This window comes from Nerophis ophidion, linkage group LG03, assembly GCF_033978795.1.
Source record: "Nerophis ophidion isolate RoL-2023_Sa linkage group LG03, RoL_Noph_v1.0, whole genome shotgun sequence".
NCBI classification, from domain to species: domain Eukaryota; kingdom Metazoa; phylum Chordata; class Actinopteri; order Syngnathiformes; family Syngnathidae; genus Nerophis; species Nerophis ophidion.
In genome coordinates, this window is record NC_084613.1 from 42,318,970 (window position 1) to 42,339,079 (window position 20,110).

General features: G+C 37.9%; 1 protein-coding gene across 3 annotated transcripts in view; it reads right to left on the reverse strand.

Annotated features, from left to right (window-relative positions):
• Window positions 1-20,110, reverse strand: part of LOC133549615 (formin-like) — a 166,090-nt gene that overhangs the window by 37,604 nt on the left and 108,376 nt on the right. For 2 of the 3 annotated variants that reach the window (XM_061895210.1, XM_061895211.1), the window contains one exon: window positions 15,113-15,205. In XM_061895210.1, coding sequence (XP_061751194.1) covers window positions 15,113-15,205 — 93 coding nt within the window. Of the gene's footprint in view, window positions 1-12,834; window positions 13,194-15,112; window positions 15,206-20,110 lie in introns of those variants that run through there. The other variant, XM_061895212.1, reaches the window with a different exon arrangement.

A 20,110-nucleotide genomic window follows, 5' to 3' on the forward strand; every position in this document is an offset into this window, starting at 1 on the left:
TATATATATATATACATATATATATATGTATATATATATATATATATATATATATATATATATATATATATTCAGTTCTTGCTTTGTTTTTTTGGTGACCACTGTTCCACAATCTCTTTCATTCCAATATGCTACACTTTTGGAGTATTGTACAGTATAACAGACATACTGTAACAGTAGATTTCTTGTCTTTCACAAAACCCAGCAAAGTCGGCATTAACTAACAAACTCATTACATGCTTGCCGATTTTCTCATCGGCGCATGGTGTATACTTGTCAGACAGCAACAATTGCTTTCAACACAATGAAGTGAAAGATCTGAGTCCCTTTCACAAATCTGCCATTTTGCCATTCATATCAATCAATCAATCAATGTTTACTTATATAGCCCTAAATCACTAGTGTCTCAAAGGGCTGCACAAACCACTGCGACATCCTCGGTAGGCCCACATAAGGGCAAGGAAAACTCACACCCAGTGGGACATCGGTGACAATAATGACCCAGTGGGATGTCGGTGACAATGATGACTATGAGAACCTTGGAGAGGAGGAAAGCAATGGATGTCGAGCTGGTCTAACATAATACTGTGAAAGTTAAATCCATAATGGATCCAACACAGTCGCGAGAGTCCAGTCCAAAGCGGATCCAACACAGCAGCGAGAGTCCCGTTCACAGCGGAGCCAGCAGGAAACCATCCCAAGCGGAGGCGGATGAGCAGCGCAGAGATGTCCCCAGCCGATACACAGGCAAGCAGTACATGGCCACCGGATCGGACCGGACCCCCTCCACAAGGGAGAGTGGGACATAGGAGAAAAAGAAAAGAAACGGCAGATCAACTGGTCTAAAAAGGGAGTCTATTTAAAGGCTAGAGTATACAAATGAGTTTTAAGGTGAGACTTAAATGCTTCTACTGTGGTGGCATCTCGAACTGTTACCGGGAGGGCATTCCAGAGTACTGGAGCCCGAAATGAAAAAACTCAATAGCCCGCAGACTTTTTTTGGGCTTTGGGAATCACTAATAAGCCGGAGTCCATTGAACGCAGATTTCTTGCCGGGACATATGGTACAATACAATCGGCAAGATAGGATGGAGCTAGACCGTGTAGTATTTTATACGTAAGTAGTAAAACCTTAAAGTCACATCTTAAGTGCACAGGAAGCCAGTGCAGGTGAGCCAGTACAGGCGTAATGTGATCAAACTTTCTTGTTCTTGTCAAAAGTCTAGCAGCCGCATTTTGTACCAACTGTAATCTTTTAATGCTAGACATGGGGAGACCCGAAAATAATACGTTACAGTAGTCGAGGCGAAATGTAACAAACACATGGATAATGATCTCAGCGTCTTTAGTGGACAGAATGGAGCGAATTTTAGCGATATTACGGAGATGAAAGAAGGCCGTTTTAGTAACGCTTTTAATGTGTGCCTCAAAGGAGAGAGTTGGGTCAAAGATAATACCCAGATTCTTTACCGTGTCGCCTTGTTTAATTGTTTGGTTGTCAAATGTTAGAGTTGTATTATTAAATAGAGGTCGGTGTCTAGCAGGACCGATAATCAGCATTTCCGTTTTTTTGGCGTTGAGTTGCAAAAAGTTAGAGGACATCCATTGTTTAATTTCATTAAGACACGCCTCCAGCTGACTACAATCCGGCGTGTTGGTCAGCTTTAGGGGCATGTAGAGTTGGGTGTCATCAGCATAACAGTGAAAGCTAACACCGTATTTGCGTATGATGTCACCTAGCGGCAGCATGTAGATGCTGAAGAGTGCAGGGCAAAGGACAGAACCCTGGGGAACTCCACACGTTACCTTAACGTAGTCCGAGGTCACATTGTTATGGGAGACACAATGCATCCTATCAGTAAGATAAGAGTTAAACCAAGACAGGTCTAAGTCTGACATACCAATTTGTGTTTTGATACGTTCTAATAAAATATTATGATCGACAGTATCAAAAGCAGCGCTAAGATCGAGGAGCAGCAACATAGATGACGCATCAGAATCCATCGTTAGCAATAGATCATTAGTCATTTTTGCGAGGGCTGTCTCCGTGGAGTGATTTGCCCTGAAACCGGATTGAAAGGTTTCACATAGTTTGTTAGACGCTAAGTGTTCATTTAACTGCTCCGCAACAATTTTTTCGAGGATTTTTGAAATAAAGGGAAGGTGAGACACCGGTCGGTAGTTTACCATTAGGTCAGGATCGAGGTTAGGTCTTTTAAGAAGAGGATGAATAACCGCTTTTTTGAATGCTAGGGGAACAGTGCCCGAGGAAAGTGATAAGTTTATAATATTTAGCACTGATGGACCTAATAATACAAAGAGCTCCTTGATCAGTTTCCCAGGAAGAGGGTCAAGTAAACATGTTGTTTGTTTTATTCCATTTACACGTTGTAACAATTCCTCTAATGTTATTTCCTCAAAACGAGAGAAACTATTTTGGAGGGCAGTATCCGCCGTATATACAATCGTGTCAGTGTTAATAGAACCCCGTTGTAGCTGGGACGCATTGTCTTTAATCTCCTTTCTAATGACTTCAATTTTCTTACTAAAGAATTGCATAAAGTCATCAGCTGAGTGGGTGGAGCTAATGGAAGGGGTCCCTTGTTGGGTTAGCGATGCTACCTTACTAAACAAAAATTTAGGATCGTTTTTATTACGGTGGATGAGATTTGAGTAATATTTAGCATGCGTTTATAAGTTATTAAACCATCACTCCATGCTTGATGGTGCACCTCCAGTTTAGTCGTGCGCCATTTGCGTTCCAGCTTTCTACATAATAATTTCTGAGCTCTAGTTTCTTCTGTAAACCACGGGGTACGCTTTTTTGGAGCTTTTTTTAACTTTAGCGGTGCTATGTTATCAATGGTTTCGCGCAGGGCGTTGTTAAAGTTGTTAGTGAGGTTATCAATAGAGCCCACATATTTTGGGAATGGTGCCATTACCGAGGGCAGTAGGTCAGCAAGAGTTGTCGTTGTGGCCGTATTAATGTTGCGGCTGCTATAGCAGTTATTATTATTATTAGTTTGACGAACATGCGTCTGAACCTCGAATTTTATAAGGTAATGATCGGACAATACTTTAGTATACGGGAGTATCGTAACTTTGGAAACGGTGATACCCCTGACAAGCACTAGGTCTATCGTATTACCGTTGTGATGCGTGGGTTCATTTATTATTTGTGTGAGACCACAGCTATCAATTATAGTCTGGAGCGCTACGCACGGTGGGTCCGATGGGGTATTCATAAGGATATTAAAGTCCCCTATTATGATTATATTATCGGCGTGTGTCACCAGATCAGCAACAAACTCTGAGAATTCATTGATAAAGTCCGAATAGGGCCCTGGGGGGCAGTAGATAACAGCCAGGTGTAGAGGCAGCGGTGTGACAGACCTCATAGTAAGCACCTCAAACGATTTATATTTATTATTTATGTTAGGACTAAGGTTAAAGTTTTCGTTGTATATTAGTGCGACCCCCCCACCACTTTTAAGAGGACAGGCAATATGCGCATGTGTAAAGTTAGGAGGACATGCCTCATTTAGCGCAAAAAAGTTGTTTGGTTTGGCCAGGTTTCGCTGAGACCGATGACGTTAAGATTGTTGTCTCTGATGATATCATTAACTAACAACGTTTTGGGAGACAATGATCCTATGTTTAAAAAACCTATATTATAGGTAGTGGGCTGTTTTAGGGAATTTTTGATCAAATTATCCGTAGTAGCAATATTAATAATGTTGTGTTTATTATGCCCAGTGCATTTAGTATAATTACGACCATATCTAGGAATTGATACGACGGGAATTTTCCGATTGTTTGATTGTTGCTTTGATAAACTGCACGCATCATGGTTAGCCACGTCAGTAGAACACATGTTCCGATTGTTTGTTTGTTGCTTTGATAAACTGCACGCATCATAGTTTGCCACCTCGGTAGAACACATGTCCAACTCTGAAACAATCAAAGCAGAAAAAACTTGTTCTAATTTAACTGACTCCTTACCCAGACCAGTAGTCTCGCATCTTCCATTTAAATCCGGCTTCAGGATGGAGGGAAGTGGTGTTCTGTGGGGATTAGCCTTCTGCTTTGTTTTTAGCCCCGCTCGACATCCGCGTTTCCGATCACCGCTGGCGTCTGCTCCGTAGACGGCCCCCGCTGCTACTATACTCCGCTGCTTAACAGGCCGCTGGATGTAGCCGCCAAACTATTCCCGTGCTAGTTAGCAGGTCTAGCAAGCACGCGTCTATCAGTCCAAAACGGACCGATATGTCCACATCCAGAAGGGTCTGGCGGTCGTACCGTGACCACGATTTGAGCCAGCCATGAAGTTTGCAGAATTGTCCGGTATTTCTGCCAAATGTTCCATCTTTAGCAAGAGCTCCGCGATGTTGCAGCCCGTCCGGGCGCCGCCATCTTGGTATAGATTTAATACTTCCTCTAAAGCTGGGTGTTATTCTGTTTTAACTGGCATTGATAAAAGGGACTATGTTAAGGACAGGTTAAGTCCAAAAATGATGACCACAAACTCTTAAAAAGTATTCTGTCATGAGAATTAGCAAAGTTGCTGCACAAATGGAACTGCGGAAAAATGTTAGTTTCTGAAAAATTTCAAAGCCACTGAAGTTGTCGACTATAATGGGTAAAAACACATCTTAAACATAAAGTTTCCTCTTGTAAAGCCCCTTTCCATAAACAGATTTCCCCAACATGCTGCTGCCCATTTTTGAGAGGGGGGAGACTTGGCGTGTAATCATCTTATTGTGATGATTCTGTAACTCGAAACAAAGCACATCAAACAACGACCAAGGTTGTTAAAAAGTGAGTCATCGGTGAGTGATTGGGTTTGTCACCCAGGTAAATGCATGCAAGCAGACCACAGATGCATGTGTTTGACACATTTTAGAAATTGGACGGTGTCCACAAGACATGGCGTATGTGTTCACGTGGCCCCTTTTGTTGAACAGATAAAAACTGTGTTGTGAGAGTTGTGTTCCTGGCGAGTGCTGACCTGTAACCCAGCCTGTGGAGAGGCTCGCAGCGGAACCCAAACGCTCTGCTCTCTGCCTCTTAAATGTCCCTGTATGATCTTTGCCTGGTCCAACAGTAGATCCCTCCCTAATTCCAGTGATCCGTCTATTTAGAGGCTGTTCTCCCCTTGTCTCATTGCGTCCTTGCCAATATTTGGAGCCACTTCAAAGACACTCATAATTACAACAAATTTAAACTAAATCAAAGAACAAAATTAGTGTGTTTTTTGGAAAGGGACATTGTTTTAATATTCCCAAAACTGAGTTTCCAAAATAATAGAACTTTGTCTGCAAGCAGATTAAAGGCAAGAATATTACTGATGCTGCAAGGATGTCATTGCCCTAAGCATCACACGTTTGCTCCAAAGTCATCTCCTCTGGTGCTTGCAGGCCCAGTGGGGCATATCTGCACGGAATATGGACGTTATGTTTGTGACTTGCTGTGATCTTTTGACAACAGCAACCATGTATACTATGGACGGTCAAATAGAACAAAATTTGATAAATATTTGAATAATTACTTTAATCGAGAGGAGCCAGATTAGGAACTAAGGAAGTCAAACAACAGAATGTGATACAAAAACGGAACAAAACTAGAATATGGGATGATCCGGGCAGAGGATCATAACATAAACTCCATTTTTAAGTGATACAAATTGTGCATTTGACAGTTATTACTTTTTTCCATTCAATATTTTATTGGGTCTGCTATACAGTGGAACACAAGCCATTCTGACATTGGTTGATGTACAAGCGAGTCTAAATTCAAAATAACGTGTATTGACATGGTCGTAGGCTATATGATTTATGCATAACATGTTTTTTGCGTAACTTGGGTTGGCTCATAGAATTTCACTCTGCATTGAAAGATGGTGATGTGCGTACATGGAAGAGAATGCAGTGTGTTATGAGTGAGCTATGCTGAACAAAATGTGGCGGTAATTTTACTGTTGGCCTGGGCTTGCCATCAACGTAGGCCTATGCGATATATAATATATTATCATATATAATTATTTCGATGGTGGTCCGTGCAGTCAAACTAGTAATTTTAGCAGGGTAATGCCAACAATCCGTCCCGACTGACGTCGAAAATATTGCTGCGTAGCTTAACAAATACATTTGGCTAATACACATCAGTAAAATGTGGCACAATTGTTTAGTAAACCATCTTGCAAGAAGCATAAACAAGAGAAACCTACAGCGTAGGACTTGTCGATTGCCATTTGAAGTTCCTTGGACTAGGATTCGGATTCGGCTGCGTATTTGGCAACCTCAGTCATGGAGAAGGGGAGGTGACTACAGAAGTTTGACCGTGATTGCAGAACAATTTCTGGCCATATATGGCACCTTTTAGTTAAATTTAAGAAATGAAACTTCATTTTTTTATAACTTATTTAGGATCAAAAGTAAGGGTGTAACAGTACACAGAAATCTCGGTTCGGTAAGTACCTCGGTTTAGAGGTCTCGGTTTGGTTCATTTTCGGTACAGTAAGAAAACAACACAATATACATTTTTTAGTTATTCATTTTTTTTAATCAATTTTGTAAACAATGGCTTTATCCTTTTAACATTGGGAACACTATAGTAATTCTGCCCAAAAATAGAAAGAGCTCTGTGTGTGATGGCTGTGCGCCACCACTAGGCTGATGAGTGTAACAGCAGGCAGTCATGAATGCAAAGGATAACAATAACATACATATACACACACAGGGTCGACTGCCAGGACTAATGTGGTCAACATTTATAACATAAAAACAAAATAAAACTAAATAAGATAAGGCTCAGAATCGGTTTCTTAACAAACCATTCGACATATAAAGTGCAACATTTCTACATATAAAGTGCAACATTAAACTGCTTCAAGTTGTTGCTCAGATTAAATAAAATGACAAAACTTTTCTTCTACATACAAAAAGTGCAGCATTATTTAGTTTCAAGTCAACTCAGCCTCAGATTAACTCCCCCCCCAGCCTTCAATCCTGGTGACTTTCACTCAATCTTCATGTTTTTTGCCAGAAAAATAAGTTCATCCGCATTGTCTGCAGAAAGAGCAGACCTGCTTGCAGTTACAATGTCTCCAGTGGTGGAAAATGCCCTTTCGCTGGGCACGGATGTAGCAGGTATGGCGAGGTAGTGCCTGGCTAACTTGGCAGTAAGAGGATATATGGATTCATTGTTCTTCCACCAGAGAAGTGCTTGAATACGGTGGGGAGCTGTATTTGCACCACGCTCATCTTTCGCTTCGTTATAGCGATGCTCACTTGGGGGTGGTGCCGCTTCAAATAGGTTAGTATGTTTGACGTATTGCCAGAAGCAATCACTACCGATGCTGTACAATGTCGGCAAACCGTTTTCACTATGTCCACCTCTCGTCCTTCATTGTTGTATTGCACCGCAAAGCCAAAGTGTGACCAAACAGGAGATCTTAAAGAGGCAGGAGGGTCTTCCAGCACTGGCTTTTGCATGTTGTCGTAGCCCGGTCGTTGCTAGCATGGCGTGTGTTGTGCCTCGGTGTGCATTGTTTACACAACATGCGGTACACTACTTAATATGTCCGTGTGGAAACTCGTTCGGTGCACCTCCGTTCCGAACCGAATCCCCCGTACCAAAACGGTTCAACACAAATACACGTGCCGTTACACCCTTAATAAAAAAGTAATTTTCCTTCCAGTTACAGTACAATGGTAAACAATTCCACAGTAATGACAAAAACATGTTTATATCCTATTAAAGAAATACTTGCATTAATAATATATATATATATAAAAAAAAAAAAAATATATATATATATATATATATATACATATATATATATATATACTTTGCAGGTCAACAAATGGGGAAAATATGTGCCTTTTGAAGTTTTAATGTGTGAGGAGTGTTCAAAAGGAGTCTCTTGGAGAAGTGGCTGACAAATTAGCAAGTGTCGTTTGCATCGCTGACAGTCATCACCTTCATTGTTTACTGAAGCAGAGATGCTGACTGTGCGTTATGATAAACGTGCATGTGTCATCAGGCTCTGCTTTTTATCAATAGACTTATCAGATTAAATATTTTATTATCTATAGCAGGGGTGTCAAAAGTGTGACTTTTTGACCTATCCAAGGCTTTGATTACTTAACATAAAATATTCCACTTTGAAAAATACTTTTTGTAGAAGATTTTTGCAGAAAACCAACAAATAAAAAAAAACTACTTAGAAAAAACTACTTAGAATTGACGGATAGATCTCAAGTCGATGTAGACTCTTGAGATTTAAGCGTTAAAATAAATAATGTATGTATGCTCTGGCACAAGATAATCATAATTTAATGGCCGAGGCAAAAAACATTTTAAACTTTTATATTGAAATAAATACACCTACAACTTATTAAATACAAATATAGAAAAACTACCAGTAGCGGTAAAGATCCATAAAGGAAGGAAGAAACCCAATGAATGTTTATAACTGAATACATTTGCATATGCAAAACAAAATTGTTTTCTTCTGTATTATTATTATTTTTAATGAATTAAGTAACGTTTATGACAACTTTTTTCCAAAACACAGTATAGAATGTGAGATATAACAGGATAATGCATACATTTTTGTCATTTATTTTAGAAATGGTTACAAAAAAGTAGGATACCAAAAATTTACCATTTTGAAAATTCCTAGCACCAACACTGATAGTTATAATGATTACATTATAATGACTGTTATTTATCAGTTATTTATTCGGTTTAAAAGCATGATGTAGACCACGGGTGTCAAACTCTGGCCCGCGGGCCAAATATGGCCCGCCGTGTAATCTCATTTGGCCCTTGAGGCAATATCAAATTAACATTACAGCTGGCCCGCCGTTATTATACAGCGGCGGTGCCGCTGTTACACCGCAATTTCTCACACTTGACAACCCTCCCGAAGTTCAGTGCCCCTCCTGAAAATCTCCTGGGGCAAGCATTGTCCCGATTTCCACCCGGACAACAATATTGAGGGCGTGCCTTAAAGACACTGCCTTTAGCATTCTCTACAACTTGTCGTCACGTCCGCATTTCCTCCATACAAATAGCGTGCAGGCCCACTCGCATCATATATGCGGCTATTACACACATATAAGTGAATGCAAGGCATACTTGGTCAACAGCCATACAGGTCACACTGAAGGTGGCCGTATAAACAACTTTAACACTGTTACAAATATGCGCCAAACTGAACTCACACCAAACAAGAATGACAAACACATTTTGGAAGAACATCTGCACTGTAACATAACATAAACAAAACAGAACAAATACCCAGAATCCCTTGCAGCACTAACTCTTTCGGCACGCTACAATATATTTTGATATTTACCTCAGAAGGCTGCAAATAGAAAAGAGGCATTCAATTTTTATTTAAATTTTATTTGATATGCCATTGATATTTTTTAATTATTATTATTATTATTTGAAACTCGATATTCCATGTCACTATAAAGTTACTGTATATAAGCCTTGCTTGTTCAATGTTATATGCAAAACTTGTTTGGGTCCCTATTAAAATGTTAATTTGTTCAACCTTGGCCCGCGGCTTTGTTCAGTTTTAAATTTTGGCCCACTCTGTATTTGAGTTTGACACCCCTGATGTAGACAAAAGCTTCGAGTCCGTCTGCATAAAGCCAAAAATGTTTTGAAGTAAATTATTGCATATTGTTTTAAATGTGTGACACCTAAAGGCAATAATATGTTGACTGGCAGTCTAAAAGGAACATGTCTTGCTTCACTTGTTATATTTGCAGTTTTATGCATTTTTATGTATGAAATATAAACATTGTGGATCGAATCGCAATCACAATTTTGTAAAGAAATATCGCAATTAGTTTTTTTCTTAAAATCGTGTAGCTCTAGAGCAGGGGTGACCATTACGTCCATCGCGAGCTACCGGTCAATCGTGGAGGGTCTGTCAGTCGATCGTAAACCAAGCATTAAAAAAATAAACCTAAAAATTTGTGATCATCAATCTTTACTACGACGTCACTTTCGTCACTTGATTGACATTCACGGCACCCGAGGGTCTTCTGAGATGACGCTGGCTGCTGCGAGATCATTATTAAGAAAACATGACCGAGAGGAGGGCGGGAAACACTTTTTATTTCAACAGACTCTTGCGGCGTACCTGCTGTCAAAACCCTAAAGACAGACTGCACAGTTGCTGTCTTCAATATAAAAGCCCTGCTTCATCCTGCCTGCGCTAACAAAATAAGAGTCTCAGAAAGCTAGCGTGCACAAGATAGCAAGCTACGGAGTTTGCTGCTAATGTATTTCTTGCAAAATGTATAAAAACGAGTATGGAAGCTGGACAAATAAGATGCCAAAAACTAACAAGACTTTTTTTCTCCTCCATTCGAAAATGTGGACATTATCAGCACTACAGTCTGATTACAATCAAAGCAAGTCTTCAGAATCCGGTTATAAACCAACTTATATTCTTGTCTTCATGAAACAAAGGAATCTATATGTGTTAAACATGCTTGTGTTGTCATTAAACATCTTCAACGTGTTAACAAAAACGTCTCTTTCATAAATAATTAAATATAAATTATATATATAAATGAAGTAGATTCCTTCGACTTAGTCAATTGAAAAGTAGCTCGTCTTCAGAAAAAGTGTGGGCACGCCTGCTATAGAAGATGACTGACAAGAGTGTTTACTCCGTTCATTTAATTCTGCTAGTGAATAAATGTGCTATGGTGCTGGGAGCGATGCACAGAGTGAACCCTACTGCACCCTGCTTGAAAGCGAGGAATGAAGAAAACACAGAGGGACATGGAAATTTATCGGTGATGGAAAAGTTATGAGTTATGTTTCATTTATCGTTCAATTAATGGATTTATTGATCATCTGCACAGGTTTGTCAAAAAGCTCTGCTCCTTCCACAGTGGTCCATAGTCCTGATCCACCCTACCAGGGGGTGCTCCACAAACCGCAAACAACTTGCACTGAGCCTAGTCTATAATATCCAATACACCTCCCTGATACCGAAGTACATGTCAAACTACTTCCTTAATGTAAATGACCGCCATAACCAGAACACCAGGGGGAGCTCCACAAACCGCGTTAAACCCAGATTCCGATCCAACAAAGGTCTTGACTCATTCTCTTTCTACGCCACATCAATGTGGAATGCACTCCCAACAGGTTTAAAAGTAAGTTCATCTCTATCCTCCTTCAAAACTGCTCTAAAACAACACCTCCAGAAAACTTCAACCCTTTAGTAATACCCTCCTCCATTCACATCCCATCTCTCTGGACTTTAAATAACCTAATGTAAATAATCAAATGTATTTCTGATGTATATACATTTGTACTTGTTCTTATGCTATCTGAACTCTGCTCGCTGTACATATCCTACTAAGTAAGACCTACACTGTTTCAATGTCCAATTCTCTGTTGATGCAATTGTTGATGACTGAAGTACTGATATCAACCAAAGCTCCTCATCCCACCCCCCGGATTGTAAATAATGTAAATAATTCAATGTATATACTATGATGATTAACTTGTGTGATGACTGTAATATGCTGATAGTATATATTTGTACCATGAATTGATTAACTCGTTATAAGTGTATTACTTAGTATTGTACTGTAGTATCTAGTACAGGGGACAACCCTCGATATTTGGGACCCTACCGGTCAATCGTGAAAGTATTAGAACAATAAATATGTATGACATCAGTGACACCCCCACTCGGAGAGTGAGCAACAGACTTGCCAACAGGCACAGCACACAGTTTAACCCCTGAACACACCCGCACACCCCTGAACACTGCAGCATACTTCACCTGCTTGTCTCGCAAACGTGCATGGCATGACGTGCCCGAAAACCATCAAGATGCAACAATGCATTAAGGGTTAATTGTTGCAACGTATCGGACATTTTCTAGCATTGAACATCACTTCTCTCAACCACAACCATCATCACTCGCCTGCGACGGGAAGCTAACAAGCCAAATACTAGAGTCTGTGAACATTGGTCCAAAGTACGTATTTTATGTTAATTCACAAATGCAAAAGTAAACACTGAAATGTGCAAAGGCATTAATATATGATAAAACAAGGCGACATTTAAAGAAGGACCCACCAGGTGAACAGCTGATTTTACTGACGTAAGCTGACTCGCATCCTATATGTGACTATAGGATGACCAAATATACTACAGTACTAAGACTATAGTGGTCATGACAGCTAATGTGCCCAAAGTGCAGCACAAGGGCCATCTGTGGTCTGTGACATTTGTTATTTGCCCTCGGCACGGCACATAACAAAAATAAACAACAACAAAAAACGTGCAATATGTGAAAAAACAGCAAGAAGCTCAATGACAAAAAAAACTAAATGTTGACATCAGCCAATAATAACACAAAGCTTTGTCTTCCTATTTATATAGAAAATTATATATATATATATATATACATATATATGTCTTGATTGGATTATCCAGAGAATAGTGCTCGATACCGTGGTAGAGCGCAATATGATTTTTCCCACACCTACATATATACATATATATATATATATATATATATATATATATATATATATATATATATATATATATATATATATATATATATATGTAAATATATATATATATATATATATATATATATATATATATATATATATATATATATACATATACAAATCCTGTTTCCATATGAATTGGGAAATTGTGTTAGATTTAAATATAAACGAAATACAATGATTTGCAAATCCTTTTCAACCCATATTCGAATGAATGCACTACAAAGACAAGATATTTGATGTTCAGACTCATAAACTTTATTTTTTTTTTTGCAAATAATAATTAACTTAGAATTTCATGGCTGCAAAACGTGCCAAAGTAGTTGGGAAAGGGCATGTTCACCACTGTGTTACATCACATTTTCTTTTAACAACACTCAATAAACGTTTGGGAACTGAGGAAACTAATTGTTGAAGCTTTGAAAGTGGAATTCTTTCCCATTCTTGTTTTATGTAGAGCTTCAGTCATTCAACAGTCCGGGGTCTACGCTGTCGTATTTTACGCTTCATAATGCGCCACGCATTTTCGATGGGAGACAGGTCTGGACTGCAGGCGGGCCAGGAAAGTACCCGCACTTCTTTTTTACAAAGCCATGCATGTGGCTTGGCATTGTCTTGCTGAAATAAGCAGGGGCATCCATGAAAAAGACTGCGCTTAGATGGCAGCATATGTTGTTCCAAAACAACACAGTTAGACACAGACAACATTCACAGTGTGTATTTATATATATAAATACATATATATATATATATATATATATATATATATATATATATATATATATATAAATATATATATATATATACATATATATATACGTATATATACATATATATATATGTATATATATATATATATACAGTATATATATTAATTAAATAATAATGATAGAGATGGATGGATGGATGATAGAGATATCAGGAATCTCTGGCTTGAACAGGTTGATGACCACTTATATAGTAAAATGTCTTATTAATAGGATAGAATAGGATACACTTTATACACCTTAAAATGTGAAAACATATTGCACAGTAAAATATGTTACACTATAAATTAATAATAATTAACACTTTTTATTTTACCAGTATTTGCAGGGGGCCAATAATAATGGCCCCATGTCACACTTTGGACTCCTGTGCTTTAAACTGTACATACTGGTTGTTGCTGATCGACTCAAGACTTTTAGGTGCCAATAGTGCATGAATCCAACCTTCCAATTGATGAAACTACCCCAGAAAATTACACATCAGCCTACTGTGGAACGCTAATGCTAGAAAGGACACCGGTGACAAAATAACAGGTTATTTTAAATGTGTCGATTTGGGCTGAAATTTGAGGAAGACACACATTTTTTTTTCTAAGAAACAATATTCCTCATAGCATGATTTTAGCAAGTTGTTTATCTCCTGTGATGGAAAAGTCTCAAGAGTATGAAAAATGCAGTCGTAACTCTGTTTTAACCTACAGTCTTTCTTTTTTTTTTTTTTTTTTTTCCTGTCCAGCTTTTCAGGCAAATCATATAGTTGATGTAGATGCCCATATCGGCTGTTCCAATTTACTTTACAAAAGAAAAGTGTAGGATACTTCTCTTGTTGTCTTATTTGAATTTGACTTTATCAAATGTATTTATATTATCATTTGGTGCAGCCGGGCCGGAACAGGAGGGGATAGAAAAAAAAAAAAAAAGGAAGACAGAGGGGGAAATTGTTGGGATAAGAGGGGGATTAGACAGAGAGACAAAAACAACAACAGCAAATACAACAATAACAACAACAACAATAGAACAACACCAGCACATACGATATGTACAAATATGATGGTGAAAGTGATAGCAAAGAAGCAGTTAGTGAAATATATAATAATATAGAAATGACAATGAGCATTTTTACATTACAACTGGAGCAATACAAATACCAATAGAAAAAGCGCTATTGATTATGAACAATATCAATAGTTTACCTCTATTAACAACAATACAGTTGTTCAAATGCAACAATAGGTATACATAATGATAACTAGAAAGATTAATAAAAAAAAAAAAAAAAAGGAATACCGACAGATGGAGGGGAAGAGAGAGAGGCAACCTATAGTAATCTTGTAGATTGTTATAGTAACAATGGATTAAGCTTTGTCAGTATGCCATGTGTTACCCAGTTTACCCTAGGGCAACAACGTTGATATATGTTTGATGAAATGTGATTATGTGCATGAGTGTATGTATGTATATATGTACTTATATATGAACAGAATGTGTAAATGAATGTTTGTACAGTATATGTATATTTACAGTATATGTATGTTTGTTTGTACAGTGAATGTATATGTACAGTATGGGTATGTTTGTACCGTGAATGTGCGTGTAGATGGACGAACTTGGAGTACGTAGGTATGTACTGTATTTGTGTATGTATGTGGGCGTGTAGGTACCTATGTATGTACGTTTGTACCTACAGTCTTTCTTTATGTGATTCAATAGTAATTCAAGACCAAAGTAAGAGTTGGATCCAATGTTGTATGTATATCGAGCTTGACTCACCAGTTGCGATAAATCCCTCCATCTTGTCTTTGAACGGCTGGAGGTGTTCCTCTGAAGAGTTCGCACACACTCTCTGTACATCTCTCTGGCAAGCTTGGTAGAATGGAGGGAAATGATCAATACGGGCAAAACATCAAGAGCTTAAATATGACTAGCAGGGCTGTCAAAATGAATGTGATAATGCGCATTTCTCCATCATCATTATTAATCTGATTAAAAAATTGATTGCAATGCGGTGCAAAAGGACTCGAAATCTCTGGAACGTTTAGGCAGTATGTCTCAAAAGTGTTACTGTTGCCCATACTGCAGTTGATGTGGTAGTGACACTGCAGAACCAAACAGGTTAATATGGAAGACGATAACAGCACTATATTGTCCTAATGAGAAAGCAAATTTGATGGACAAAATGAGTACCAAAAAAAACCTCGAGGGAACAGTCGACCGACATCAAGTATGATTCTGTCAGTGTATGTTTTGGACATTTTGTTTCATGAATGGGAATTGTAAAAACAACAAAAATTGATAGATGAATTTGTTTTTGAAATACAAAAAAATTATGAGAAAACAAAGCATTTTTCTTTTTCAGTGTCAGAGATCAACCTATAGTATATACAAATAAATTATAATAATTTTAGATTTTATATAGTACAATTTAAAATCAACAGTCAGCAGAAACTAAAACATTGACCAAACACTGTCTTTTGCTATAGGCCAGTCCGCTGTCTTTAAATGGTAATGTGCGGTTTCGGTGTGGGAATTGGAGAAAAATATGTATTTTTCCGTTACTACTGACTCTTGATTTTTCTTAAATTAAATAAAAAATTAGGATTAAACCGTTTTTTAGATTAAGCTATTGCTCTTCGACACCGAAAAAGAAGAACGCTTGGTCTATATACATATTTTTTGTATTTCAAAATGAAATTCAAATAATCTAATAAAACATGTTTTTTATTATTCTCAGAGCATTCGATCGATCGCAACGGGACTGTTTGGTTTGTCTTATAAGACAAACGTCTTGAATGCCCTGAGATTACAATGACATGGATGAATTACAACATTCGTGGACATCTTTTTAATTAATATTTTTCAATTCCTATTCTTTAAAACAAATGAAATCAATGACCAACACATACACAGATCATACACACTCTGCAGGGAAAAGTTTCTTTTCACCAAAGCACTTTCATTTTAAAATACCATTAAATTCAATAGTAATACAAAAGGACTAACAGGTCCATATTCAAATTTTTATTTAGAAAAACAGACAAGTTTTTTTGTTGAAGGGGACCTGTATTGATGTTCATCCTCTCTCACTTATAAATGTTATAACAAATACCATGTTTGATCCTTGTGTTAATGCCAAATTGACATACCATAATCTTCATGTATTTGAGCTTAAACTTGAATGCAGTTTTGGATGCCTCTGGAGGCTGTGTTTAGCATTGCTTTATAACGGTGGGCCACCTCACAGATTGACGGACATACAGGTATATGCATTCTCAGACATGTTGTGTCGCCAATCCTCCTTCCCCTGTTCTGACCCAACACTGCTGCCTAAAGCTTCCATGTTATTAATTTTTGTTTCATATGTCCTGCTCTGATGTCTATAAAATACATACTTCCATGTTTATTTGACCAAGCCATTTTATTAGGGAGGGTTTTGTCCAGGTGGACTAGTACGAAGCCGCTAAACTCAGATGGAAAACGGCATTGCTGCATTATGACATAGTTTTAGGAAACAAAAGAGAAGGTACAAGAAAGTATTATTTTCATATAATCCTGGTATGAGCACGATAACATCAATGTGCGACATGCAGTGACATAAATGCTGGTAAAAGCAGCTTTTTTTAATGCGGTTCTGTATTGATCCAAGAGTAGGCAGGTGTTCCTAATGTTGTGACTGGTTAATCTATATACCGCATAGGATATCAATACATACAGTATTATCTGGACCACAAAGAAGTGTGTTAAATGTAGATTAGAATCATTATACATCTCTTATAATTTTAACATGATGTTAAAAGTGGTTAATACATATTAAACGCATATACCTGTATATTCCCTTCTTTTTAAGTCTCTTTGCTCATGCAAAATAAAACATGATTACCGGTAATATACAATCAAAATTTGTGATGTGTGATTTTGATTAATTGAAATGAATCTACAGCAACCCTTGGATTATTCTGACACAACATTGTAATTGTTTGACACCGCTAACAATTAACACAATACTAAAGTATATGGTAAGTGTCGTTCAGCTTCTCCCATCACAGCAAGTCACTCGCTTGGCTAAAACACAACCCTCCGACATTTCTCCAGGTTTGTGACCGGCACCAAAGGTTGTGTTGTGTGTCGGCGCACTGGCCAAGGATGCAAGCCAGAAGCATGAACTACTACAATGCGAACTACAGTACGAACATAATTGAACATGTGTAAGAATTAGGTTCAACAGCAGTTAGGGAAAAAAGAACAAGAACCGAAAATTTGCTGAAGGTGAACATTGCGGCATGGTTCCATCAGAGGTGAGTGTGCATGTGCGTGTTAAACTGTTTGCCGTTTCCTGATGGGTTTTCTTTACTGTGCCAAATGACGTGACTCGCACACGCTTGCAGGAAACAGCTGTGACTGAGCTTGTTCCAACCGAACCATTCCTACTTCCTGTCAAATGCGATACGCACAAAACTTTGGCATATTGGTCCAACCTGTAAGTCATTAATGACTACAATAAATACTTTAGCTTGCTTACGACCACATAGCCACAATAATATCCGTGCAACACAACAAGAGCATTAACAAGGTCTGGCCGTTGTCTCTTTCACATGTTTGCACCTGCAGCTCGGTACAATCCCTCCATTAAGTATTTCATTTGTTGGCTGCCTGAAGAAATCACAGAGGACATGTCAGCGTTTTAAAAAAAGATGAGTTAATTATGAACAACCAAAATCCGGAACACTTCCTAAATTGACAAGAGCCAACAGTTATGACAACATACAAATAGCCCACAAACATAGCAACCAAAATATCCTGTTTCTACAAACCACATGTCCTCTGCAGAAATACCCTGACTTAAACAGGCCCATTGAACCCAAAAGACTACAATTTAGATGCAGCTTTATTTAAAATGTGTTCCAGACGGAAAAGGCTTTGAAGAGGAAGGCCGCAAAGCCACAACAGCCATAAATAACATAAATGTTTTTGTTTTGGACATTGTCTTATGAAGCAGCATTTTAAATTTGAAAATGAAAAAAAAAATGAAATTGGAAGTCATTGTACAAATAAAACTGCTCACTCTGGGAAAAAAAAGTACTATTTTTGTAAACTAAGGACAAAGGGTATCCCCATTTTACAGTCATTGATAATTCAACTATCCATAAAAGAAGAAAACATGCCTTCTTGATAGTAACCAAAATTATGTGAGTTTTTAATGTGTATCTATTACATTGCAAGACTAGCAATTATAGCTCAAGAAGGAACACATCTTTTAAAAAGAGGGTAGCGAATACTGAAAATTCACATTACAGTAATTTGATAATATGATAGCCATCAAAACAAATAATATGAAACTGAGATTATTGAGGCTTCTATTGAGTTATACTTAATACACTTTTTTTTAGTATACAGAATTCAATACAATAAAGAAGAATATTGGTGAATAATTAAGTATCACTTGATGAGGGCCATTTTATTTTTACTCACATGCATAAAATATCTTTATTCATAGAATGTAAAGTGTATAATATTGACTGGGCAGAGAAGAAGACCAATGGATTTTTTTAATTGTCTACTGCTAAAAGGCAGTCATGATTAAATCTGGCTAAGGGACTTTCAAGATCTCACTTAGTACAAAAGAGAAACAGCAGAGACTGTCGGTAAAGATTCAGCATCTTAGGCAACTAAGTTAGTCTCCATCTTGACATGCAGAAATCAAAATACCGTATTTTTCGGACTATAAGTCGCAGTTCTTTTCATAGTTTGGCCGGGGGTGCGACATATACTCCGGAGCAATTTATGTGTGAAATTATTAACACATTACCGTAAAATATCAAATAATATTATTTATCTCATTCGCAGAAGAGACGAAGAAAATGTCAGCAATCGTCACATACACCTAAGCCAATAAGAATTTGGCGGGGGAGGGTCATGGCAGAAGGGCATTGTGGGTCATGGGATGCTAACTGCGATATGCTATATGCTACTGCCGTAGCTATTAAAATGGATCATTTCATCGTTGGCGGTAACTTATAAAAACTGAGAAGGGCTGAACAAAAATGGCACTGAAAAGGAAATCATGTACTGCAGATTACAAACTGGACGTAGTAAAATATGCAGCAGAAAACGACAAAGAGGAAGTGGCGCATACCTTTGGAGTTGGCAAAGTTGTTTAGAAGCGACATCGAGGATGAATATTTCAAAGGATTTATTGATTAGGAGTGACAGATTGTTTGGTAAACGTATAGCATGTTCTATATGTTATAGTTATTTGAATGACTCTTACCATAATATGTTGCGCTAACATACCAGGCACCTTTTCAGTTGGTTATTTATGCGTCATATAACGTACACTTATTCAGCCTTTTGTTCACTATTCTTTATTTATTTTAAATTGCCTTTCAAATGTCTATTCTTGGTGTTGGGTTTTATCAAATAAATTTCCCCCAAAAATGCGATTTATACTCCAGTGGGATGTATATATTTGTTTTTTTCCTTCTTTATTATGCATTTTCAGCCGGTGCGACGTATACTCCGGAGCGATTTATAATCCGAAAAATAAGGTACTTCTGTGCTTCAAAGTTGTTTCCAGAGCCAGTTTGGTAAGGCATGTTAAGAGAGTTTTATGGGCTGTGTTAAATCAACAACCCCAACAGAGGTTTTGAAACTTACTTGAGCCAATAGCGACACACATCCAAGCAGGAGGCCACACACATGAGATAAACATCCATCCATCCATTTTCTACCGCTTATTCCCTTTGGGTCACGGGGGGCGCTGGCGTCTATCTC